Source organism: Oenanthe melanoleuca, chromosome 18 (assembly GCF_029582105.1).
Source record: "Oenanthe melanoleuca isolate GR-GAL-2019-014 chromosome 18, OMel1.0, whole genome shotgun sequence".
NCBI lineage: Eukaryota > Metazoa > Chordata > Aves > Passeriformes > Muscicapidae > Oenanthe > Oenanthe melanoleuca.
The window spans coordinates 4509388-4536201 of NC_079351.1; the positions used below are offsets into that span (position 1 = coordinate 4509388).

At 44.8% G+C, this 26814-nt stretch overlaps 1 protein-coding gene across 3 annotated transcripts; it reads left to right on the forward strand.

Moving 5' to 3' along the window:
• The first annotated feature begins 19 nt into the window (after nt 1–19).
• Nucleotides 20–18508, forward strand: TMEM100 (transmembrane protein 100). Of its 3 annotated transcripts, XM_056505569.1 has the most exons (6): nt 20–889; nt 4860–4954; nt 10844–11014; nt 14144–17049; nt 17134–17346; nt 17815–18508. In XM_056505569.1, exon 4 carries the CDS (start codon nt 14192–14194, stop codon nt 14594–14596), a length of 405 nt encoding a protein of 134 aa, XP_056361544.1. In that variant the 5' UTR covers nt 20–889; nt 4860–4954; nt 10844–11014; nt 14144–14191; the 3' UTR covers nt 14597–17049; nt 17134–17346; nt 17815–18508. The 3 variants fall into 3 exon arrangements, with proteins under 3 accessions (XP_056361544.1, XP_056361543.1, XP_056361542.1); XM_056505568.1 differs by lacking the exon at nt 20–889 and having other exon boundaries at nt 4806–4954; XM_056505567.1 differs by lacking the exons at nt 20–889; nt 4860–4954 and adding an exon at nt 7660–7865.
• The last annotated feature ends 8306 nt before the right edge of the window (nt 18509–26814 follow it).

Genomic DNA, 26814 nt, shown 5'->3' on the forward strand with positions numbered 1-26814 from the left:
CATCCCTGCCCTGCTCCCTGCTCCCGGGTCCCGGTGCTGCTGCCTTTGGGTGTGTGGGACAGCAGCCTGCTGCCGGAACGGCGGCAGCTTCGTGGGTGCGATGGTCAGGGCCTTCCCTTTGGGGTGTTCCCCAAGGACACAGGTTGAGCCCTGTGGACACGTGCGTTCTTGTGTATTTTTGTATGTCTTCACGTTTACAAAGGCAGTTTCCCTTATGGACTGTACATATAAGAGCATTATGTAAGGTTTCTGTGAGTGCTATACAGCTGGCAGGTGAGTGTGGCCCTGGCACCGGGATGGACAGGATGGAAGGGGACAGTAAAACTTTCACTGGGATGAGCTCCCGGGCAGGAGGAGTCCATGGCAGGAGGAGTCCATGGCAGGAGGAGTCCATGGCAGGAGGAGTCCATGGCAGGAGAAATCCATGGCAGGAGGAATCCATGGCAGGAGGAATAATCCATGGCAGGAGGAGTCCATGGCAGGAGGAGTCCATGGCAGGAGGAATCCATGGCAGGAGGAGTCCATGGCAGGAGGAATAATCCATGGCAGGAGGAGTCCATGGCAGGAGGAATCCATGGCAGGAGGAGTCCATGGCAGGAGGAATAATCCATCGCAGGAGGAGTCCATGGCAGGAGGAGTCCATGGCAGGGACACATTTTGCATCTTGCTCAGGCTCTGCAGTGACACCACCTATCACCCTCAGCCTAAGCATTAAGGCCTTCAAAATTAACTGTGACAGGTTTTCTCCCAAAAGTTGTAAATCTGTTTTCATCACAGCTTCATTCTAATTTCGTGCTGAACACTGTGTCTTCAGAATAAAACAAGCAGCTCTAAGCAGTGGGACATCATCGAACCTGCTGACTGGCAGCACCACCCAATGTATTTGGTGGTAAGCTCTGGGGAAGGCTGCAGTAATGTAGTGTTTCTAACTTCCCTGCCAAGTGGCTGAGCTCTTTGACAAAGAGTTCACTTATGTCAGCTGTCCTTTCCAGTTCCAGTCAATTGGTTTGCAAGCAGAGCATGAGGATTTCTGGCTGACTGGGTTGGACATACAGGCTGACCGTCATTCTTGCACAGTCCAGAAAACTTCTGGGGAAAACATTTTGGCAGAGGTCAAGATTGTATCCACAAACTTCCTCCCAGTATGTAAAATATCTGCTCATATCTTACCAGCTCTCACCTCCCCACTGAGACTGCTAGGCAAACATTTCAGTTATTTTTTTTTAGTAATCTTACATGTATTATTATTATTATTATTATTATTATTATTATTATTATTGTTATTGTTATTGTTATTGTTATTAATATTAATATTAATATTAATATTAATATTAATATTAATATTAATATTAATATTAATATTAATAGGTATAACTATTTTGGCTTATTTTTGTTATTTCTTTAAACATTAATCAAAATGGCATGCTCTCAGTGAGCCCAGTTGGTTCTCCAAATATCAAGGCAATACATTTCTTATGGCTGATCCCTTCTGAGTAATTTTTTGGCTAAGTTGCTGTGCTGCCCACCCAGCTGAGGAGCTGGTCTTTAAAATGGAACATGAGGCAATGGCCTGGAGATGAGACTAATTTAATTTTTCTTGCAGAAATATTCCTTAACTTTTGCAAAGCTTTTATCAGATTGCTGTGTCACTTTTAAGTCCCTTTCTTTCTCTGAAATAGGGCTCAGTGAAACTGAAAGAGCTTGTGGCTCTTGTTTGCACAGAGGTGACTTTGACCCAGCGTGAAAAAGAAGGAGTTGGGAGTCAAGAACTCATCTTAAACATGCAGCAGGACACATGCCTGTGGGATTACATGGTATCCTTGTTTATGCAGAAGGACTGATCACAGCTCCATGCTGCCTATTATTTTAGGGTCAATGTTTTGCATTATATGATTGTCTACGTGGCATCAGTAAGTTGGCTTCAGCTGCCTGACCACTCCCTCTTTTCCTTGTACTTCAATGGAAAAAGAGGTTTATCTCACAAGGCCACTCTAGGGACAAAAGCTTTCAAAAAAGGCATTATTATGTGATGTTTTTTCTTGGTAATAAGGAGTGGTGATTACTAAGAAAGCACAAGCTGTTCTGAGCGTTTATTTTCTGTTTTCATGTATGTTTATGCAAGTGTTATTATTTATCACTTGTATTTCCCTGTATTGCCTTTAGCTTAGGGATAGCATCTGAAGTTTGAACCCAAGTCCTTTAGAACCTTCACTGGTGGGTAGTGGCTGTAGGCTGGGATGAGTTCAGAACTGATTTTCTACTGCTCTGTCCCAACACTGTGGGACAGCAACTGTGCTGGGTAGCTGGGTCTGGGAATAAGAACTCAAAGGCAGCCTGGATACAGCAAAATCCAGTCCCACACATGAATCAGGGACCTAAATAGCATCTGAGTGAAAATAGAGGGTTACTATTCTGGGGCAGTGAGGGGGAGTTTCAAAAGTGCCCATAACTTGAGTTACATATTTAGTGGATCTCAGGCTTCAGGTTAGTTACCCTATAGTGTAGCAGTCAGCATACCTGGTTTTCAGCCAGGCTTTCTGGTATGGGAAGGTTTAGCTTTTATCCATGGTGGTGTTTAAGGACAGGCTGGACTGGGCTCTGGGCACCTGGTCTAGTGGAAGGTGTCCCTGCCCATGGCAAAGGATTGGAAAGAGATGGGATGATCTCTAAGGATCCTTCCAATCCAAACCATTCTGTGATTTTGTAATTCCATTTAGCTGCTGCTGCTCTGAGTGGGAAATATACCTCAAGGCAACTTGCTGATTTGGCATTAATGTACCTAATGTTTTTTAGGAGGGGAATGATCTGTATGAATTCCCCCCTAACACCTCACCCTTTTGTTACTGAAGTCAGTTCTGGGTAATCCAATGAATTCTGTGGCACAGAACAAAACCAGGAAACTGGACAACTCCTGCATCAGAAAATTGTATGTGGCCAGAAGTGAAAGCAGCAATGAATACTACATTGATGTTTTCAGGCCCCAGTGATTTTCAGTGTTTGTTTTGGATATGGGAGTCCATATGTGGGAGAATGTTCCCAGCTATATTGTGTTTTCCTCTATCTGTCTCTGTGTGGCACTGGTGCACTTTGAGAAATTCTTGAAGATGAACTAAAGATGTGGGATTTTGATGGATTCAACTCCTGTACAGATATTTATATCCCACTGTAATTCCATTTTACTCAGTGCATTCCAAAAACTTTGCAAAACTGCTGAATAATCTTGACCTACCATTTCTACAATATGTACATTTTTATTTCTAGTATACACAGCCAAAGCAATTATAAGCTTCTGCTGCTGCTTTATTGACTACATCATGTAAAAGCCTTTCTCACAAATTGTTTCATGACTTTTGCAGTTTGCAAGCTGGTTCTTAATCCAAAAAGCTGAGAAGTAACAACAGCACCTCCCATCACAGCCATGCATGTGTAAGGCAGTCTATATTCTCCTCTCTTGTATGAGTCCAAGGGAAATCTGTTTTTTCAACATTTTAGATAGACCATTTTCAGAGGGAGCAGGTTATGTTCTTTATACCCTACCCACTGAGAAGGGAAGCAAATGAAATGAAAATGTCCCTTGACACTATCCACTAGCTTGGACAAGTTTTTCCAGCTTTTTGTCTGCATTTCCCTTCCTGTCTTTTAGCCCTGTAAATTCTTTGGGTTACTCAGTGCAGGTGGAAAACCATGAGAGAGATCATTCCTCTAACCACCTTTGCCACGGTGGCCAAAGATTCAGAGGTTCTGTAACCAAATTATGCAAGGTTGAGGAATTGGCTTCTTGTGGTGTGATGCATCCCTCTGCTAATTAAAAGCACATGTCCACACAAGGAATGCAGCTCTTGAAATGGGAACTTCATGTAATTATGAAAGCAGTAGGAGATAAGAATAATTGTTTTCAGTTCCAGATATCCAGTCTTCTTCAGCACTGCAGGAAGATTAAGTGAAAGTCAAGGAAGGCAATAACAAAGTTCACATGCACAGCAGGATAACTGATGTTGACCAAAGTACTAGTAGGATCTAATGGAGTTCAAAGAAAATTCCTTTCCATATTCCCAGCCACCAAAGAGGTTTCTCACAGTTGTTATAAGCACATCCATTTCATGAGCCTGACTACCCACAGAGTGGCTGGTTTGCATGGCTGTCAACCAACTGGGCTGTAAACTGTGTTAATGAGAGGGGAGCTACAGCATTTCATGTGAAATTATTTGCTTCTCTGGCTTAACTGGATTTGGGGTCCTTTTGGACTCCATTCCTCATCACAAAACACATACACTGCATGGCATGGTAAGGACAATTTATAACATATTAAACACATTGAAAGGGTGCTTTCTGCAAGTTTCACAAAATGCAGTAAACTGGCATGTTGTGTCTATGTGTGGGTTTAGGGATAAAATAAAAGGAAAAGTCAGTGGAGGGTTAAGGAAAAGGCAAGAAGAACTAATTGAATAGGGAGCCTACAATGGCTGTACTTTGCCAGATTAGTGAGTCACTGTTTGCTGTGCTGTTAAGGCCCAGGAGACTGTTAGAAACTCAAAGGAAGCCATGAAGTATTGCAAGTGTGTTTCAGTCGGCAGAGCAACAGCATTGCTCAATTTAGGAGCAAACTGCTCTCTCAGTCGGCGCCCTGGTTCCAGAACCACACACGCCTCTTGCTTATCAGCCCAGCTTTGGGGCTGCACTTCCCTCTAAGCAGCTGTGTTTAGGCTCCAGGGAGGAGATTCTGTCATTTAGGGCAACTCCTGAAGGGGAGCTATGTATCACTGGGGCCTGGCAGTCCAAAGCTGTGAACCTGTAACCCCTCACTGCAGCTGTTGCTCAGCCCTGAAGTCTCCTCAGCTGTCTGCACTGAATTTCTACAGGTGCTGAACGTGCTGCTCTGGGTGTGTCTGGTCCTTCTTTCCTTACATCCTTGGAGAGTTGTGGTCAGAACACAGCAGGACCTGGAAAAGCAGAGGTAATCAGTCATCCCTTTTTTTTAAAGGCCAGAGAAAGCTGGTGCCCAAGGTGTTTTAAACCCTTCAGTGCCTGAGTGCTACAAACCCATCCTTCTAGGGATGATCTCTCAGCACTAGAGATGTCATTGCCATCACTTTTCATTGCAGCTTTTATGCTTCACAGCAAGAAGATGTCATTGCCATCACTTTTCATTGCAGCTTTTATGCTTCACAGCAAGAAATAAGAATTGCATGAGGTCTAGGAGACTGACTTTTTAGCCTGTTGTTAGGGCATTTATTTATACAGAAATGTGAATTCTAAGCCCAGCTTTGGTGCTTGTTTATGTGTATTAGAATAGCTCCTAAAAATCAGTTTTGTGAGATATCTTATGTAAAGCTTTCAGTATTTTTATGTAATACTTTCAGTAATGAAGCTGGCATGGAAAAATAAGAATGTACTAGTGGAGCTGTGGATGGTGTAAGCCTGGGAGGGAGGTTCTCTGTCAACATAGGAGGACCAAATACTAGACTGGAAGGACTAGAGAGGAACTGATGTAATAGGAATGAGGTGAAATTTAGGTCATGCACACATGTGCTAACAGCAAGAATTTATGATATAAAGTGAAAAATGAAACTGATACTGGAGAAAAAAACAGACATCCTGAACAATCAGAAGAAAATGATGAAATGGTAGTATTTCTGGTAGGCCAGGAAAATACTTGCACTTCTATGGAAGAAGTTGGTAAGACATCTGAAAAAAATGATTGAAAATAAGCCTGGGAGAGTTTAATTTCCCCCTCTTAGGGCATTAGAGGGTTAATAGCCAAAATAAAGAATAGCTGCTCCAGCCAAACACTTACTCGTCCATATATAATTGTTATGAATCCATGCAGCCAAAAACCAGGATCCTAGATATCAACAGAGTAAGACTTGTAGTCTCCAACAGAAGGAGTAGGAAACCTGATTTTTTTTTTAAGGTGGAACTTGTCAAGTCTAATGAAGATATTACAGACACAGCTGCTGCTTTGGGAAGGGCCAGACAATGGTCCTAGAGATCCTGCCTAATGAAGTTCCCCTCAGATCCAATTTGTCTGTCATTTTTGCTCAAATGCTGATGTATTTGATGGGAGCACCAGCAAATGGGGAAAAAAATTGACAGTTTCTTGCATAAAGCTGTGGAGCTTTTCCAGAACCTGGTTGATTTGTCTGGAGGAGATGAACCCTTGGCAGGGTCTTCATCACTGGGCAGTTCTTAACAATGCACAGGATGAAATCCTGGCCCCTGTGAAGTTGATGGAAGTTTTGCCATTAATTTCTGTAAGGCCAGGATTTCACCCTGGAAAGGGAGTCAAAAGTACATGCATGCTTTCAGAGACAGAGTGGTTGATTAAATACATCTGGTGCACTGTTCTTTTATCAATCATTGATAAAACAGTGTCTTTTAAATATAAACTTTGGGTGAGCTTAACTACAAAATTCAAACATGTCCTTTTACAAGACTTAAAAGCATAATTTGTCTGCTTTTTGTCTGAAATAACAGAAATCATGGTAAAAAATTAACACACACCCACACTCATCCACTCCAAACCCCTGTAGTATTTGATGTGCTGCAGAAATGTGCAATTGAAGCTTAGAAAATCCAGTTAAAATATTTCTAAATGATATATAAAACTTTATCCTCTAAGAATGCCATCTGAAGCTATGTTCCTTCTCTTTTAATTTCTGAGCAGTTGAGTTCATCTGGATTTCGACAGGGACTGTGTTTTCAACTGACCCAGCACGTGTGACAGCCCAGCGAGCTCAGGACAGGCACTGACCCTCACCCACAGTGCTGCAGCCGGATGAACCGAGCACAGCATGGGCTGGGAACGGGAGGGCAGAGGGGCTGCGGGAGGGAATAAGGGCTGCAGCAGGGCAGAGGGGGCTGGAACAGGGCAGAGGGGCTGCAGCAGGGCAGAGGGGGCTGGAACAGGGCAGAGGGGTGCAGGACGCACCCCCGCCCCGTGTGCGTGTCCTGCCGCGGGCAGGGCGCGATGCGGAGCCTCCCCTCGCTCTGTCCCCGCCGTGCGCATCCCCGAACCAGGCATGGGCAGTGTCCCTATGCCGGGCAGTGGGCAGTGTCCCTATGCCGGGCAGTGGGCAGTGCAGTGTCCAGGGCCGGGCAGTGTCCCTGTACCGGGCTGTGGGCAGTGCAGTGTCCCCGTTCCGGGCTGTGGGCAGTGTCCCTTTGCAGGGCAGTTGGCAGTGCAATGTCCAGTGCCGGGCAGTGTCCCTGTACCGGGCTGTGGGCAGTCCCTGTGCCGGGATGTGGGCAGTGCAGTGTCCCTGTACCGGGCTGCGGGCAGTGTCCCTGTGCCGGGCTGTGGGCAGTGTCCCTGTGCCAGGCAGTGGGCAGTGTCCCTGTGCCGGGCAGTGTCCCTGTACCGGGCTGTGGGCAGTGCAGTGTCCCTGTACCGAGCTGTGGACAGTGCAGTGTCCCCGTTCCGGGCTGTGGGCAGTGTCCCTTTGCAGGGCAGTTGGCAGTGAAATGTCCAGTGCCGGGCAGTGTCCCTGTACCGGGCTGTGGGCAGTGTCCCTGTGCCGGGCAGTGGGCAGTGTCCCTGTATTGGGCTGTGAGCAGTGCAGTGTCCGTGTACCGGGCTGTGGGCAGTGCCCATTGCCGGGCTGCGGGCAGTGCGGGGCGGAGATTGAGGCCGGGCCCCGTGGCCAGCCCAGCCCAGCCCAGCCCGGCACTGCCGGACCCTCCCCGGCCCCCCCGCCCAGCGGGACCGTCCCGCCGCCGCCCCGCCCGCCGCTGAATTTGCTCCGGTCCCTTGATTGTTTCGCTCTCACCGAGAACTTTGTTTACAGTCCCTTGTGCGGGCGAGCTGCATCCCCTCTTATGCTGGCTGCGGGCTGGTGGCCGCCGCAGTCCCGCCCGGCGGCCGGGAGGTAAGGCACGGCTCGGCTTCGCTAGGCACGGCTCGCCACGGCACACTAGCCCATGCTGCGGCACACTGGCCCATGCTATGGCACACTGGCCCATGGCATGGCACACTGGCCCAGCCTGTGCCATGGACTGGCATGGCTCAGCTCGGCACGGCACGGCACGGCTCAGCTCGCTGGCAGCCCCGGAGCCGCACAACCCGCGGCCGCGCCTCCGCCGGTGCCCGGTGTCCGGCTCCCGGTGCCCGGCTCCCGTGCTCGGGCACGCCGGGGACCTGCGGCTCCCTCCGCTCCGGCACTGGGATCTCTCCCCGCGCTCAGCAATCGCGGGGGCTCGGCAGGCGGAGCCGCTCCCCGGGCGCAGGTCGGGTGTCCCGCGGAGCGCTCTCCGGTACCGGGGGGCTGTACAAGGCTTTCCCCTCGGAGCGCTCTCCGGTACCGGGGGGCTGTACAAGGCTTTCCCCTCGGAGCGCTCTCCGGTACCGGAGGGCTGTACAAGGCTTTCCCCTCGGAGTGCTCTCCGGTACCGGGGGGCTGTACAAGGCTTTCCCCTCGGAGCGCTCTCCGGTACCGGGGGGCTGTACAAGGCTTTCCCCTCGGAGCGCTCTCCGGTACCGGGGGGCTGTACAAGGCTTTCCCCTCGGAGCGCTCTCCGGTACCGGGGGGCTGTACAAGGCTTTCCCCTCGGAGCGCTCTCCGGTACCGGAGGGCTGTACAAGGCTGTACTGCTGTCTTGCAGAGCTGCTCGGGGACGGCGTGGCACGGAGGGTTTTAGCCCAGGTGTGTTTAGAGTGTAGCAGGCGCGTTTGGAAGTTTTGCAGTTGGCACATAACAGGAGGAGTTGAGTTGGCTCCCATCCTACGCCCCGGCTAATGTCAGGAAAACGAAAAAGGTGCGAGAATTTAAATCTGTTCATGATTTTACTTAAAAACTTGGTGAGAGAAACTTACTGCATCCTGAGGCAGCTGGTATGGAGGCAATGTGTTCTCCTGCCTCTGTAGCTCAGGGCATGGTAAGTCTTGTAAGTACAAATTCTGGTTGTGTATTTCCAGGAGTGTTCACCTGGGGCAGAGCTGTGGGATTGTGTTGAGGATTACCATAGTCTGTTGAATTCTGAATGAACTCAGGCTCTCCTCTTGGGACAGAAGGACTCCTTAGGGTATTTTCCATAGTCACTTTAATGTATAGACATAGTGTGAAGTGTGAGCATAATGATTTTTTGGGATTTTACCTAAGCAAACAAAAGATGTCTGAAATATTGTGTAAAATAGAATCTGGTCCAGAGCTTGAAGGAGGGAAACTCAAATGTGTCCCACTGGTTATGAGTAAAATGTGAAAAAGAGGAAAGGGCTGTAGTGTCTCTTTGCCCTTGCACAGAGATATTCCATATGTGGGATGCCTCCTGAGAGTGCACCACATTGAAATGATTCCGAGTTAAAATGCTGGAGGCTTCGTGTAGAGATTTCATGTGTTTCTGCTTCTCAGTTTTGTAGTGAGGGAGGGAAGGAGAAGGAAAGAAAATTCACCTTTAAGAAGTTGCTCTGTCAGAATTTTTGATAAAGGCATTGATTTAAAATAAAAATACCTAAACTGTGTGCAATCAGGGATAAATACAAATTAATAACTGACAGAGCAATTAATCTTTTCCAAGCAAGATGCTGGCAGAGTGGCTTAGGGGGCACAATTGCGCTGGGAAGAGCTTTCAAACAAATGTAACCTTGCTGTAATCCAAGTGGAAGTTGATTGCAAACACATTTCAGAGGTCTGCATTTGTTTTAATGAAATCTAGATTATTTACCTGAAGTCAGGATTTTTTTCCTGCATTTCCCTCCAAACTTTTCAGAGACTTAAACTAATTGTTAGGTCGTGTGGAAAAGAATATAGTCAAGGAGATAAACAAGTAGACTTCCTTATTATTAGCTAACTTCAATAATCAGCTAAATATACTTTAGCAGTGTCACAGAGGCTTATTCCAAGGATCTTCTGGAGAACAGCAGAAGTCTGTGACTGTAAATGTTTGTGTTTGTGAGATGTTAGCAGGGTCTAAATAACTTAAAAACAGAAAAATCCTTAAAGTTTATCCTTATACAAACTTATTCTCATGAATTTACTCTCATCCCCACTTAGGACTCCTGCTTCCATGTTGAAATTATTTCCCATGATCATGCACTTCTAGAAAGGGATTGTCAAATAAGATTAGCAACACAAATCTCTGCTGCTTCATGAGTTTTACCCAGCTGCCTGGTGATTTCACAGCTGTTTCTGCAGTTGATAACAATTTCCATCGCTCTGCTTTCTGCAGTCATCACTGCCCTGCTGCAGAGTCTGCCTTGTCCCTCTTGGAATTACAAATCTTGCTTTTAAAAACCCAGTAACAGAAATGAACAACTGTAAATGTAATGGACTTGTGTCTATTACACAGAGTTCTTGGGCTGTGTAAGTCTGCCTTTTTTATCCTGAGAAGAGTTTTTGGGATTATATTACTTAGGTTTTCTTATAGTGGAAGAGATTTAACAGGTTTTTTTAGTGGTAAGTGTGTTGTCACATTTCACAGCTAGGAAATCTGAGGAGCTGGGAGATGGAGTGATTTGCTCAAAGAAACTGGACCCATAGAAGAGACAAACTCCCATGTGTTCTGAATCATTATTCACACAGGTGAAGTGAGCAGTAGAAATTAAGTTAAATAAGATTTTTATCTGCAGTATTTCTTGTGAATTGCCTTTTCCTGCCTGGCTCTTTCTGGGTGTCTTGACTAGGTTATGATACTCACTACTGAGATGTCACATCATCAAAGGAAAATGTTATATTGGGCCAGAAAGGGGTGGCTGCTTCCAAGAAAAGAGGCAGAAGCCACTAGGAGAGCCAGGGGGAGAACATCTCCTGCTTTGGTTAGGTTAGGAGCAGAGTCAGCCCACAGCAGGAGCTTTACACTCATGACTTCTATTCTTAAGAAGCTGATAAATATCCAACAATTTTTCTTGTAGAAAACGTCCATGCTAGAAAATTGTCACCTCCAGTTCATCATTCAGCAACATCTGGCACTTCAAAGACTCGAGCAGCTCCTTGTGCCTTGAATTGTCATACAAAACATCTCCAGCACTCTTCCTCTGCTTTCTGAGTCAAGGATCTGTTACCATGGGTTTCTCCTGGATCTGGTAGGTGTGCATGCTGATGGATTTCATGTGTTTTTGATAAATCTAAACTCACCCTTAAAAGTGGCTAAAATTTTTCACTCCCCTTTATCCAGAGTTAGCCACAGATTGCCACAGAAGCATATTCTTCCTCCAACTCAAAGTAGCTCCTTAAGATAGAACTTGTGGTATGATTAGTGAGAGGATGCTGGTGTTGCTGGGTGTCTTTGCCTAAATTTCTTACCCTGAAATTTGAACCAAATCACCTGTTGGCTTAAGTCAGAAGTGACTTTGCTGGCAATGAGGATCCAATGTGCTTTTTTCTAGGGCTGGATACCTTTGCTCACACTTCAAATAGGTTTTATTGTTTATTTCATTTAGTAGTATTTCAATAGAGGGTTGTTTATTTGTTTTATATGAATGCCTGCCTTACATCCTATTCCAGACAAAAACTGTGCTCCTCAGAAATCAACAAGGATTTTGCCAGTGACTTAATTATTATAGATTAAAATTTTTTTTTTATTCCTGTTAGATTTGACTGTATAAAAGTATCTCCTTTCTTCATAAATCTCTGTACAAGAGATGTAGGAGGTTTTGATGCTCATTGAAGATGTATCTGAAGCAGAAGGATAAGGACTTTAGAGACAGGAGTAAATACATTTTGATTAAAAGTTTAAAATTTTTCAGAATAATAATGCTTATTATGGGCTTTGGCAAATTATTTCGAAGTTTCCCTATTTCAGTGATTGTTAGAGTACTTGGACTTTTGAATAGTTATTACAGTGTATTTGAGCCAATAGACCTTTTATATGCAAAATAGTTATTTTTTTCTACCTCTAATTTGATAATAAAATGTTATACTAACTGAATAGTAAGATCAAAAAAAGGTGACATTTGGGGACCACATTGTTATGTTGTGCTGAACTTCTGTAACATTTTATGGGTAAGTAATGCAGCAACATAATGGCACCAGTGTAAGTCTCTCTGCTGTGTCAGTCATTATTGAAAATGCAGAACTTGGGCTCAGATCCACATGGGAACAGATCAATAACACTCAAGAGCAAGCCCATGGCTTTCCTGGGCTCTTTCTGTCTGATTTAAAAGGCATTTAATCATGCATTATGATTCAAAGAATACTACTGAACCTAGGAGAATTGAGGATATCTAAGGTGTCAGCACAGATATATTTGCTTTGTGTGATAGGCACTGAACAAATCCCTTTCCTGCCCTTGGAGATACCGAGTACTCTCACAGAAACAGACAGAATCATTGAATGCTTGTGGGTGGAAGGGACTTCTGGAGGTCAGATGGTCTAACCCCCCTATTCCTCAGCAGGCTCACCTGGGCAATGCTGTGCAGATGGCTTTTGATTATCTTCAAGGGTAGACACTCCAAAACTTCACTAGGTTCCAGTGCTCAGTTACCCTCACAGTAAAAAAGCTGTTCCTGATGATCAAACAGAGATTTTAAGTGTGTGCCTGTTGCTTCTTGGGCTGTCAGTGTGTGTGCTTGGGTGTGTTGTGTGTTCTCAGCAGGGACAGGCTGCTCTGGCAGGGCTGAGCCACAGCAGCTCTGCACAGCAGGTACAACAGGGAGCTGAGCACTCTGCCCCAGAGCAGTAGAGCAAAAGCTTTGGCAAACCAGATCTGGGCTTTGCTTCTCTCTTGAGGGCTCAAGGGGACTTTGTATACAAACACTCACTATAATCCAGCATTTAGCCTGTTTGTGCTGTGGTTTTTTTTAAAGAATGAAATCTTCTTTCTTGGAAAACCCATGGTCAGTTATAGGAGGTACTGAGATATAAAACCAAAGGCTCTCCACAATGAACAAATATATCTTAGCAACAAGGGTGGAGTGGTGGGAAAGGAAAAGGAGAATACAAGTATCTGGCAATTAACTTCCTACTCACAGATGTGAAGGTGATAAAAGTGATAAAAGCATTACTGCATTGCCAACACTCTTCCTTGTTCTCTGAGCTGCATTATCATGCTGCTCACGACAGCAAAAGTGGCACAGCCCACACTGGCGTGGTGGAGCTGCTCACAGCAGGAAAACCAGTGTCTCCCCAGTGTCTCCCCAGTGTCCCAGTCTCTGGAGCCTGTGTTGGGGGTGCACTGAGCTGGGTCCAGGACAGTGCATCTGTGACAGCCTGGGTGTTGGCAGAGCTCACAGCAGGCCCAGAGTGACCCCACATCACCAGAGCCCTGGAGACAAGACTGAGCTCTGTCCTGGCAGCCTGGAATGGAGGAGAGCCATGGGCTCCTCCTGCCCTGACCAGGTGGACTCTGATTATTCCCTGGGCTTCCCAGAGCCGAAAGGTATTTGCCTCCTGTGCAGATGCAGTCAAACTGTGTGTGGTGTCAGGACTGAGAGTGTGTTTGCAGTCTGGAGACAGGAGGAAAACAACCTGCAGTATCTGAGATGAGTGAATATGACGGTAAATCTCCCTCCCACACAGGAGTAACAGGGATGTAATTTCATGGATTTACAAGAGACCCGTTGCTTTTGCATGAAGCCAGGGTAAATAGCAAGCTGCCAGTCTGGCACTGATGTTGCTGTAACTTGAGGTTCACCAGCCTTGAGCTGAGCTGAGTGCAGGAATCTGCATCCCCACTCCCCCACATCTACACCTTCTCAAGACCATTTGAATTTTTTCCCTAAGCAGCATTTGCACTGAGAAAGGCTCACTGTTCATCTGAGTTTTTGCTGGGCTTTACCATGTTATTGTGATGTGCAGTGGAGCAAATCTGTGTAATGTATTTTGTGTAGGTGTATAAAGAAACTGTGTGGAAAAAGTATGAGCAAAAATCAAAAGAGTGTGTGAACTTCATCTCTTAGTGAGAAAATGTAATGCCATTGAAATTTAAATTACGTCTAGAAATACTGACTTGAGGATGTAACTTAATGTAGGATTTGGCCCACAACACTTTAATGTTGATGTCTGTCTTGGTCTTTGACTTTATTCTTTCTGGCATATTGTTGACTTTTACTATAAGAAGTGATTCAGATCCTTCACAATCAGTTGTGTCACTGTTGATCTTGTGGGGTCTGAATGTCTGGTTGTTTGTGATCCCAAAGGGATACTTCTGTGTCCCCATTTGTTTTATAAATAATTGGTGATTATTGTTTGAATTGCTGCCCTTCTCTTCACAGTGCAGAGCCTGCTCTAGCCTAGGAACAGGCCGAGCCAAGCCGGTCAAGATGACAAACGAACCTATCAAAGAGATCCTGGGCAGCCCAAAGCACCCTGATCCTGCAGGCACAGAGAAGAGCAGCAGCAATGACTGTGTGATAACCACCGTCCCGCTGGTCAGCGAGTGCCAGCTGACGGCGGCCACGGGGGGAGCGGAGCTCTCCTGCTACCGCTGCACCGTGCCCTTCGGCGTGGTCATCCTCATCGCCGGCGTCGTGGTCACTGCCGTGGCCTACAGCTTCAACTCCCATGGCTCCATCATCTCCGTCTTTGGGCTGGTCCTCCTGTCCTCAGGACTCGTCCTGCTGGCCTCCAGCGCCGTGTGCTGGAAGATCAGGCAGCAGAGCAAGAAGGCAAAGAGGCGGGAGAGCCAGACAGCGCTCGTGGCAAACCAGAGAACCTTGTTTGGCTAAAGGCAGCCAGGAGAAGGCTGGCCAGAAGGCAGAACCTTTGTAAGTCCACTTGGCTATTTATTGGAGACATTGCAGATTTTAATTTAACTGTGGAAACGAACTGAAATGAAAATGGAATGGGTTAAGAAATACTTTTAACAACTCTGCAAGTGCTCTCAATGTATTTCTTACTGCAGACTTGGTAGTGATTCTTTCCAAGACAGAGGAAAACTCATTTTTCCTTCACAGAAAACTGTGTCACATAACTGCAGCCATCCTAACTGTGTTCTCCAACATGCTGATTGTGTTGGAAACAGAACTTTTGGGAACTGAGAAAATAATTTGAACTGTCTTGAAATGCAAGAGGTCTCCTTAAAACACTGACATTTGACCAAGGGAGAAGTCATAGCGTTTGAAGTGACTACAAGCTTATGGCCAGAGTACCTGAGACTTAAACTGTAGCTAAAAAAAACCAAAAAAAAACCAACAAAAAAAAGCAATATGAACACATTGCAAATTGCTCAATAAGCTGATTCTTATATTTTATGTAACTTCCCCTTCCCAATACCTGTGGTACTGTCCCCCTTTTTTAAACCAACTAATATTGATTTTGTTTCTCTATTGAATAGAAATCAGTAGAAATGTGTAATTATGTTGTTTAACCTAAATAACGAGGTATGATCATAACTAAAAACATGAGACTTTTTGTAAATTAAAGTGGTCAGGTTTAGCACTTTTGACTATTTTGCTATAAAACTAAAAAATAAATTTCATTAAAATAATATCCAGTGCTGCTAGACCTTTAGAAAATATTTCTTTATTGCAATCAAGATAGCTTGTATCTTTGACTCTGACTGCATTATATTTCTATTTTTGTGGAACAACCCCTGTGACGATAACTGTGATCACATGTACTGCTGATCTCTTACCCAAACCTCTGCAGCCTGTGGACTTTGGTTTGATAGTCCAACCCTCTGCAGCTTGATTAACAGCTCTGTTATTGAAAAATCATAGCAGACAGTTCTGCAGACACTCACTGTCACAGTCAGGTTGAGACATAACTATTAATAATAACTTGTGGAAGCAAAGCTATGTGTAGTGTTTGCTGACTGAGCTTTGGGATTACAAATCTGCATGAAAAGCAGGTGCCAGGTGTCTCCTGCTTGTGGCTGAGGTGTTGATTCTGATGCTCTTGTGTTGTAGAGGTCTTCCAGCTCTTCTCAGTTAATGGATTATTGAGGGGCTTGTCCCAAATTGAAGCAAACCAGAACATGATTTCTCCTTCTTGAAGGGCAAGTGGTGCTGAGCTGAGTCACAGGTTTCCACCCCGGTGTGTAGAAGGCAGAGAGGCTGCATGAAGTTTTTTCTTCTCTTTTATTTTCCCCCTTATTTCTCCAGACTCAAAAGGGCTGGGTGTGATTTTTGCTTTCCACCACCAAGGTGAGACAGGCCTGTGTCTTCTCTTTGCCCTCAGAGCCTCTGGACAGTTTTGGTGCTGCTGCTGCAGAGCCCACCTGCCAAAGAGGAGCTGCAGGGGCTTCCTTCTGCAGCTCATCCTGGATCCCTACCCTTCTCCTGCTGAAACCACCCAGGAATTCTGGCTTGCCACCATTTCCTCTGCCCTCCATGCTTTAAGCTTGTTACATCCATAACTTATCCCTGGATTTGCAAGCTGCACCTCGTGTTTTAAATAGAGTGAGCTATATGTGCAGGAGGGGATGTTTGGGGTCAGTATTTGCGTTGCCACACTCCGTGGTTACCAGACGCTATAATAAAATCACTTGCATCAGAGGAAAGCTGACAACACATTTTAGCACTTCCAGAGCCCTCACTTAATCACGGCAGGAAGCTTTCCTGCTGCTAGGAGAACATGTTGCGTCACCACAACATCTGACACCGGTGTCTAGTGTCAATCACTTTGCTTAAGGTCATTAAAAATATTAGGGTGTCCCCTTACGATGTACAGGTCTTGCATGAGTGACAATTCATGGGAAATGCATAGCATGATAAATAATGGAACAGGTGGACTAAAGTGGTGTCTTTCCTGTTTAAAATGAGAAAAGTGATTGACATCAGCAAAGCTGGATAAGCTAAATAGAGCTGTTCATCTTTTTGCCTCCCTGGGAGCACAATAGTTTTTCTGACTCTTTCTTCACCCTCCCCATTTCATTCTTCATCAGTGGAATTTTGGGGGCTGCTGAGGAGAGAGCTGCAGGGGCTGTAGTGATGCAGTGATTTCCACTACTTGTGGCAGTTTGGCTCCATGATTCCCAGGCTGAGCCCAGAGCAGGATCTGCTACTGCCCTCTCCAGAGGTCTTTCCCACATGTGGGTCCTCCTTTGGCCATCACTGTGATACAGCTGAGCTTGCTGTGGAAGGTACAAGCTGAGGCTCAGCTCAAAATCAAAAAAGAAAAGCCAAATCCAGTGGAATGGAGACAATGTGGGTTTTGGAGCAACTTTTCTTCAGGAAGGGTAAGTAAGAGTGAGTAAGAATTGCTCTGCTACTACTAGAGATGATTTCCCTCTCCTTATCTCTGCTCTCTTTGACTTTTGCAGTGCATAGGCAAGGACACAGCAGAATTCCTGGACCACCCTCTGCCTTGCTAAGTGGGGGCACCTGGGCATTACCCAGCCTGTGAGCAGTGACAGACACACTGCAGTGACCCTGGATGTGATCCCCTGGCAGAGCAAAGCTTCAGGCACAGCGTGGTCTCCCCCAGCACCACCAGAATGGCTCTGGCTGAGAGGGGCTGCTGAGCTCCTGAGTTGGTGAGTAGGGCAGCTGAGTTGGTGTCCTTTAGAGATGAGGTACGTGCACAGGCATCTTCACACCAAGAAGCAAATGAAAGGCTGTGCAGGAAGTCAGGCTTGTTTGTCCTTTATTCAGAGGAGCAAACCAGTAATTTTATGGAGAAGAATCCCAGCACCTGATCCCAGAGTCCTGCAGGAGCAAAGCAGAGGTTGTGAGCAGTTCAGGCAGAGATTTTAGTGCTGTTGAAGATGTTTTCAAAGGTTTCATTGCTAAATGTCCACATGGCCTTAGAAACTGACTTTTCCCCCATGATTTGTTTGCATTGATTTTGGGCCAGTCTACAACAGTACTAGCATCTTTCCTGACTGACCTGATGACACCCGACCCATGTCACAGTCTGCTTTTTTCTTCTTGAAAATCTGTATATTTCAGATATTTTCATCATTATCCTCTCTCTCTCTCTCTCTCTCTCTCTGCACGCCCAGGAACAATACACCCTTTTCAGCCCTTAAAGCCCAACCAAAATTTCTGCTTCAAATTTTGAACCCCATGACCTAATCTGGATTGATTTGGAGTTTCATGCCTGAGTGCTGGGTGCTGCAGTGCACCAAGCCTTTGATAGAAAAGCATCTGGAGCTCCAGGGTTGCTGTTTGGTGTTTCCCATGGGAATCTGAGAAGCAGAAGGATGCAGCCCTGTGGAGATCAAAGTGACCTTCCCTTCTGGTGTGAAAAGGCTTTGAATGCCACAAATGGTGTTTCAGTTCTGGGAGAGGCTGGGTGGGAGCTGATGCAAATTTTATTGTCACAATTGCTTGTCTATCCCTTCCTGAAAGCCCTGGGAGCACTGCACAAGCCAAACTGTCCTCACAAGGATAGAAAATTATCTAATGGAGGAATTGCGCTGGTGCTCTGGGCAAATGTTACAGTGATCTTAAATAATAATTTCAAAACCTAAGCCCAGGAAATTGTGTCTGTAACTACACCCTGTATTGCTATTGTACACAAGGACAGTTATAGCCTGGGACTGTATTCTAAAATAATAATCAGATTGGTATGACAATGCTTAGATTTTGTTCAAGTCAAAACGCCCAATTTACAATTCCCCAGTCACTTCACGTGCTGTGGTTTGTACGTGGCTCTGGCTCTAATACCATAATAAAAAATTAAAAAAAAAAAAAGAGAGAGAGAAAGGTTAGTTTCATGGACTTGTGTCAAGAATTAAGTTTCTCTGCCATGGACACTTGGGAGAGCTCCTGTTACCCAACACCAAATGTACAGTATTACTGCAGCTCCACAGAACAGGAACCAGCTCAGGGTGGAACGAAGAGAGGCCTGAGAGTCTCATCAGCATCCGGAAGAGTCAGGCCAGGAACAAGCCCTCTGGAATATCCCCTGTTCCTGCCTCAGCTTTGCTTATCCAGGGTTACTGCTCCTTTGATATCTGAGATGGAAGTTGCATATTATTAGCAGGTTTCACCTAATTTGTTTTTACAATGGTCTGCAAAATAAGAGCAGAACAGTATTGGCAGCCATAATTTTGCACAGATATTACCAGTACCTCTGAGCATTGACAGACATCATTTTACTTTCATATTTCCAATAGCTTTGATGCCTGTAGTTTGTATGACATTTTAGCTATATCAATATAAATATTTGCCAGTCATGAAGGGCTTTTATATATTAAAATACTTTACATATCAAGAATTGCACTGTATAATGTGAAAAATATGAATTCTGGCAGAAATCTATGTGTAGACTAAATCTTACAGGCTAAACCATGTGGGAGAACAATGGTCTTAAACTGTAAAATCAACTTGAATTTTTGGCTTTTATTCAGGTTGTTGATGTCACTATTAACATGACACAGACCTAATCCTTCCTCTTGTGAGCAGCCATTTGGAGTCCTTTTGTCCTGACTCTATGCATCCTAAAATTTGCATTTGTAGCAAACATGGCAATTTTGAAAAACACTTCTTTTGGATTAATTGCTTTTCCTCTTAACTCTTCTTCTGTGCTTTCTATGCTAATAGAAAAATTACTAAACTTTAAAAACAGGAAAAGAGGAAAGAAAGAGAACATACAACTGCAGATGTTGAACATTGCATAGAGTAATGGAAGGATAGTAAACATGCCTTGTTGATGGAGACTTTTAAAATATGTAAGTCTTGTTTCTGATACATCCTGGACTTTATCCTGAGTTTCATTCTTACAAAATGCCTGAAGCCCCCAGGTTAACATTGGTCTTAGATCCCCACCTCCTATTTATTTTCTGTTTCCCAGGAACCATTTAGCTCAGCAAAACGCAGATTCTTTTCCCATCTTTTGCAGCCTGACTGACATCGAGTGGCCACGAGGGATTTGCAGAGGCAGTGCCCCCATGGTTTTTTAAGTTAAAAGGCATTCAGCCACAGTCTGCTCTGTGCAGAGGTAAAGATTTCTTTACATTTTCTTGCTGCACCAAGAGATGTCAGTGAATAATCTGTGACAAAAACATAAATAACAGCAGAGCAGCCCTTCACTGCCTCTTCTCAGCCACGTTCCCTTTCCATCCAAAGGCCCAAGTTTGTGAATAGAGTTAACAGCTTTCCTGGAAAACTGGCCCATGACTTTATTTCCTTGTGAACTCCATCCACCTGTCATGTTAGGGCTTGGTGCAACGCCAGGGCTGGCAGGAAATAATAGGCAGCAGGATGCTGGTGTGTGTCGATGGCCCTGACCCTCCCATTCCTGAGCATGAATAATCCTCGGGCGCACCGGGCGTCAGAGCCACACAGCTCCCGGGCCTGGGACACAGGGTGGGAGGCACAGCCACTAAAATAACATCCAGCAGCAGAGCTGCAGCCCAGGGAGCTGTGGGAAGGATGGTGTCACATTCTCACTGCCTGCTGCTCTTTGTTCTCTCCCCTCGCTGCGCTGCAGAGAGGAATCTGCTGCTTCACACAGTGAAAAAGGACAAAGCAGGCCCCTGTGTGAATTAGCTGAGATTCCCCTGAGCAGACTTATTTCCCTGGAATCCATGGGGTATGTTATGGGTGACCATATCTGTTGCCACTTCTGCTTTGCTTCTATCCAGATAATTTCATTCTTTGCCTATCAACTGACGGTGCTTCAAAGAATGACCTCTGCTAGCATACAAGCAAAGGACTTTTCACTCTGGATTACAAAATGAACTTGTAAAGAAACATCCTGATCTCTTAACCATTTCTCTATAAACAGTTTTTCCAAGAAAGTCTGATGATGGGATCTGGAAGAAAATTGTTTCCTAATCTGGAGCAAAAGTACAGCAGAAGTTTAATGAAAGGCTGGCTTGAGGCAAAGCATCCTGTCACCCCTTTCCTTTTTCCCCAAAGGCAAAACTGCTGAAGTGAATTATATAACTCATGTGAAGGATCATAAAAATGGTAAAGTTACTGCTGATGTTTAAGCTCTTGCAAATGACTGACTAAATGTATTTAGGACCAACACCTCATTAGTCTTCTATAAGAAAAACCCCAACAACTTAGAGAACAAGCTGTTCCTCCCTTGACAAAACCTTCCAGTTCCTCCATTGCAGCAGCTGGGCCATGATTGCCTCAACTGCCACCAGCTCCAAGTATTGTGAAAGACACAAACCATCACAGTCAGAAGCATTCACATCACAGTCCCTGCTTTGCTGTGTCCTGTCCCTCTGTGTGCTGACACCAGTGGGGCTAATGTGGCTTTTCTGAGCAGCCACCTCTTCCTGGGCTGCTCCACGCTGAGCAGGACTAGAGCTACAGACACAGAAAAGTGCAGTTGGTCTGTGAATGACCATGTGCCCATGTGTGCTTTGCTCACACTGATGCTAAAGCAGAAATAAGTGCTGCAGAGGACTGGAGTATGTTGGTAAGCAGCCTGGGGAGGTTTCTCTTCCCTGGCTGTGTGAAGGGTTTTGTTTTCCTCTGCACAAAGCAGAGGACAGCCAGGAGCTCTGGGCTCTGCACCAAGTGTGTCCAGACACCCCAGAGCATCACAGTGTGGAGAGGCTGCTGCACTTCTGGCCTTGTGGGACTGTGAGGAACTGGCCACTGGATCATTTCCCATGGGCCACCAACCAGGGACTCAATCAGATCAACTTTCACTCTGGTCTTTGGTCAGAATGGTCAATAAAAACCATTCCCCTGGTGCTGGTAAAACCAATTGTGCTTCTGTGGAAGAATTACTACTCAACAGCCTTTGAAATACAATGGGCTTCTTCCAGTCAGAGTTACAAAATTTAAAAGTGACCCCAGGACTGATCATTACTCAACAGGACTGCACAGGGACTGGCAGCCACACATTCCTCTGCCTGGAAAGTCATGTTCTACAACTGTCCTGGCTCTCAGCACTTCTCCAAAACTTTGCTGTGTTTTCACAGGACCCAGATCTCCTACTCCACTTGTTTTTGGTGTATGTTCTGTGTTGCCAGCCGCTGGTGATCCCACCTTTGTTACAGGTGCTGCAGCTCTGAGCATCCCTGTGTCTCAGAGTGATGGTGATGAGGCTGCTCAGGGCTGCTGGCACCGCTGCCTCCCAGTCCCTCTGCACTGAGGTCCTGACAGCCCAGCAGGGACACAAATTTGGGATATTTTTGAGCGCCATCTACTGGAGTTTTATCTGCTTTCTAATTGCATGGTTTTAGTGTTCACACATCGATTCAATAATTCAATACTCTGTGTTCAGATGTAGGAAGGATTTAAAATTGCGAAAAATGAGAAAGGAAGACTTCAGCACCCTGGTGCTCCCACCACTGAGAGCATCCCTCAGCCTCACAACAAGCACTTAGTTGTGCTCCTGTGGTTCTTATAATCCCTAATATCCTAGGGTGACAGATGCATTCTAAATGCTGGAGTTACAGCTGGTCAGAAACTCCCAAGGGAATAGTCTTCCACTGGAAAACTACCATCTCATTGAGTCAAAACATTTCACAGAAATTTAAATTTTATTGCTTACTCATTTGTACAGGAAGTAGTAATCATTGGATTACCACATTTAATTTTCAGCTGCATTGTATTTAAAAAATCAGAAAGAGCAGGATAACATGAAATATTTTCGTCTTGCTGAAATATGCACAAGTATGAAACTTCTGTACCTAAATCCATGCACAGAAAAACTCCCAAGGCTGAGATTTGCATCCTTATTTGGGAAGGTAACAAAATGAGAACAAACTTGGAGTTTTTCATGCAATGAAATTCCAGACTGTGAAGAGCTCTGATCCCTGAATTTTATTTCTCTACTCTGTTTTGTTTTGAGAGAAAATAGCCTGACTTGGGAAATTCTTTCTCTGCATTTCTGTCCCACTGCTGATACCTTGCTAAACCCTAATTCTGCCGACGCACTCAGTTCAGCAAGACTGTTGGCAGTTCCAGTTTCCTGTAGCAGAGGCAAACCTTTTGTACTTTCTCCCTTTGGGCAGTTTTCTTTTTTCCCAGTAACAGGAGTGTGCGAGGCCTTTCCAGCTGGGAAATGCACGTTGCAGGCGGCAGGGCCAAGTGTACAAAGAGAAAGGAGTCTCGGTACAAGTTACGACACCCACATCTGGCAGATAGATTTGACGTCTCTGTCGCCTCCTCTGCTGCACAATGCTCTTATCCCCAGAGTGAAGTCTTTGTTAAACGCTGGAACTCTGAAAATGCCACTGGCACCAGCTTTGCAGAGCACTGGGAGAGCTCTCATCCCTGCAGATTTGTCTTTGGAAGGAGGAAATGCTGTGCTGGTCTCCCCGGCTTTGTGTCCTCAGTGAGCGTCAGGTTTTGGGGAGCCAGCCCCTGTTGCAGAAAGCTGCAGAGTGCTCAGCAGACATCCCGTTGGGCTGAGGAATGATTTGGAGAGGCTGAAGCAGAGAAGTGCTTGGGGGAGGAGCTGCAGTCACAGCTTGCTCTCCAAACAACTTGCAATCAGTGGCCAGTTTTGGCCAGGAGTTGGAGAGCTGCTCTGCAGCTCCAGCCCGATGTTGGCACACCACCTGGGGGGAGGCTGCTATTTCCATCTCACTCATCACGCTTTTTAGCTGCTTTTGGATGGGCTTTGTGCTCCAAAGTGGCAGTGGGAGGGTTGTTCTTCGTTGTGGCAGTGCTTGGGGATTTGTATTTACTTTCTAGATCTTCAGTCTTTGCAGGGTGTGTGGAGCACAGCCCTGAAGGTGATTTTTGCTCTGCCTTGCTGTGAGTGTGCTCATTGACATGGGCAGAGCCCTCCTGCATCCCCTGCACATCACACCCAGAAGGAGCAACTGTGTACATTATATTAAGCAGTCTAATTCGATTTTTCTCTTTTTCCAGCAAAGTCTAAATCCACCTTGAAACAAAGTTTTCCCTTTGGGCCAGTGCAGCAGTTCAGCTGAACATGAGAGATGCTATTAAGCAATTTTTGGCATGGAAGAGATTAAGTCCCATGAAGTTAGAACCAAAAGCTTGCAGTTCAGCAGCACACATAGCATGAAATTGCATTCCTGAGCATGTGAATTATGTCACAGCCAGGACCCATCTGACAACTGCCTTGGGAAGTTTTATATTAAAGTCCTGTCAAGCATTACAAATGTCCTAAAGTGATGATGGAATGAGAGATTAGAGAATTAGAGAGGGGCCTGTAGCAGAGCTGGCAGCTGCTAAGGGAAGGGCAGAGAGACCCCAGGCTCCCCATGGAGGAAGGACACGTGCTGAAGCATCAGCTCATTTACAGGTTTATAAATCCATTTGTAAATGAACGTGTGCAGCCACATAGGGGCCTCTTCTCCTGTGATCACTGAGCAACCTCAATGCCAGAAAGGGAAAATCCAAAAAGCTGTGTTGTTTTCTTTTGAAGGGAAATTGTGATTATGGGCCCAAGAAGGGACTCAGCTCCCATCTCTGGGTTTGCTCTTTCTTGTGGAGAATTGTAAAATAATTCTTTATGTTTTAATGGCATCTGTTAAATAGCGCTGTATTTCCATCATCTTTTTTGGTTTATGAAGCATAAATAAGCAACTTTCTCATGCATGGGCTGTGTTTATATAACACAGTCTCACCATATGATGTTGGAACATTTTGGTGGTGTTTGCCAAACACAAGTTTGTGGCTCAAGTTTCTGGATAATTTAAACATTTCCAAGATGGGCTTACTAGGTACACTTTCCATGAGACACTTTTTTCCTAATTGATTAAATTAATTCTGATTTAGTTTTGTCAGAGTTATTTTTACAAACAGTATTTGTTTTGTTGTTTGTCTTTCACATCTGTTCAATTAAACATATTATCCTTGTGCATATAACCAATCATCCTGTTATGCCTTACTCTTCACTAAAGTAGATGATCTGTAAAGATTAATTCTCCAAATTTAGAAATGTGCTCTGAGCAACACACCTATAAAATTATATAATATAGAAAACTACAGTGCTTACTTTATTCTTAATGCACTAAAGGTTTTCTTTGTCCCACTAGTGATAGTAACCCAACCTTCAGATTTCCATAAACCCAAGGCTGTACCCAGAGTTATTTAAGTGTTGACAACTACTTTTTAATTCTAAAAGGAGTTTCATCTTCACAACAACTTTATGGAAATGAGAAAATAAATTTATACCTATTCTCTAAATCAAAATAGCAAGCAGAATCTGTCACTGGATCTTTCCATGTTTTCTATAAGTTATACACAAAGTACATGAGGCAAGAAGGTTCATTTGCCACAAGCATGAGATGGCACTGGAGTGTGTTAAACCTACTCAGTGTCAAGGAATTCAAGTTTCAGGGTTTCTTCTTTCTGGTGAAAGTCATTTGGTTTGGGGCCATCAATTAAGGCATCAAGAAATCCAGCAGAGCCACAGTCTGATTACAATCTAATCACATTGCAGGGGAGCTGCACAGTAATCACAGTTGTCATTGCCACACAAAAGGTTGCTGTGAGCTGTCAATCTTCCTATCACCAACAGGAAACTCAACTTCCATGCTGTTTACAAGCCTCTCCTAGGAACTCTTGGGCCTAAATCCTAAACAAACTTCCTCAATAATTGCCAGCAGAAAAGCACAGCATGGAGACTTTGTCACTGGAGGTCCATTATTCTTTAAATTGCCCTTTTGTTTGTTCCCATGCCAGAGCTTCTTAGTAGTTTCACAATGAACTGCAAAAGCAGCCTTTCCAAAAACTAGTATTTGAGTGCATCCAAAGAACAGCAGTTAAGCTCAGTATCAAATCCCCTTATTCCCTGGCCTATGCATTTGATTTGGAAACCATTGAATACATTTGTTGAGATAAAAGCCACAGAAAGGGCTGGACTTTGGGACTTTCTGCTGTTGTTGTGGATTAAGCAAAGAATCAGAGATGGGTAAGGCTGAACTGGGGTGCTGATGCTCTGCTGGACCAAACTTGAGCTAATGCACGTGGTTCCTGAATCAGTCCCTGGGCAAATTCCTGTATCTCTGCCCTTCAGCTCAAGTGGACCAGCAGAAAGATGCAATGAGGGGTCTTTCCAGCCACTGTGGTTTGTGCAATGAAGGTTTCACAGCTCTTGGTCTCTCTTGACGTATTTTTGCTGCAGGCTAGGGAAAGGATTTGCACACAATGAGAGTATTTTTTCTAAGTTAAACCAAAATACACTCTTATTTCAAGGAAGGTTTGGAGGAAAGCCATATGCATTTTGAAATCCCTGGACCAGAATTAAGGCATTAAAGCAGATATTGCAAGAGGCAGGGCTTTTTACAACAACAGGAGGGAATGGATCTCTTGTTCATTTTGGGCCCTAAGAGTAATATTTCATTACTCTCTTTCCAAAACAAAGTGGAACAAATTGATTGCTTAAAGTTGCTTATTCAGGAACATTCCAATAACATCCCACCTTATGCTTTGGCTTCTGTAATAGCTTTTCCCTGAGCTCCTGACAGCAGGGTTTTGCCTTTTGCTGAGCTAACGATGAGTTCTTTAGGGTATTGATTTTGGAGGCTTCAAGGAAACTGTAAAAGGGAACCTGGGTAGAAGACACACACTTGACAGCCCAGCCAGGTATTTGTCTTAGATTTCATGCTGGAGACTACAGCAGCAGCACTCAGAGTGCCCATTGTGCCCATTGTAAAAGTCCTTCTGCAATTCACCATGAGACAAATTCTCTTGGGGTTTTATTTACATGCCTGCATGTTAATGTGTACCTGTGTGTATTTACATATATACAAATCTCAACCTTTCACATAATTCCTTTAAGAAATCAGATAATTTTCAGAGGTAATTTTCAATAAGAAGTGTTACTTTCTTTGCACCTTAGAACTGGTGATTAACTGACTTGCTTTCAGCTGCCAGGGTCCTTAATTGGTTTCTAATGAACCCAAGTGCATTATAAATGTAATTTCAAGTCAGCCTGAACTCCCAGTAAGCTGGAGGCTCATATAGGTCCCAAGGGGATATGCAGATTTGTAAGACTGTGATATCTTTTATTTCTCATTTTCTGAAAGAGCTGTTTCTATAATCGTTTACTGAACTGAAAAAAAATGGGTTTCTTACAGATTGAGAAGGAAAGTCACTAAAAT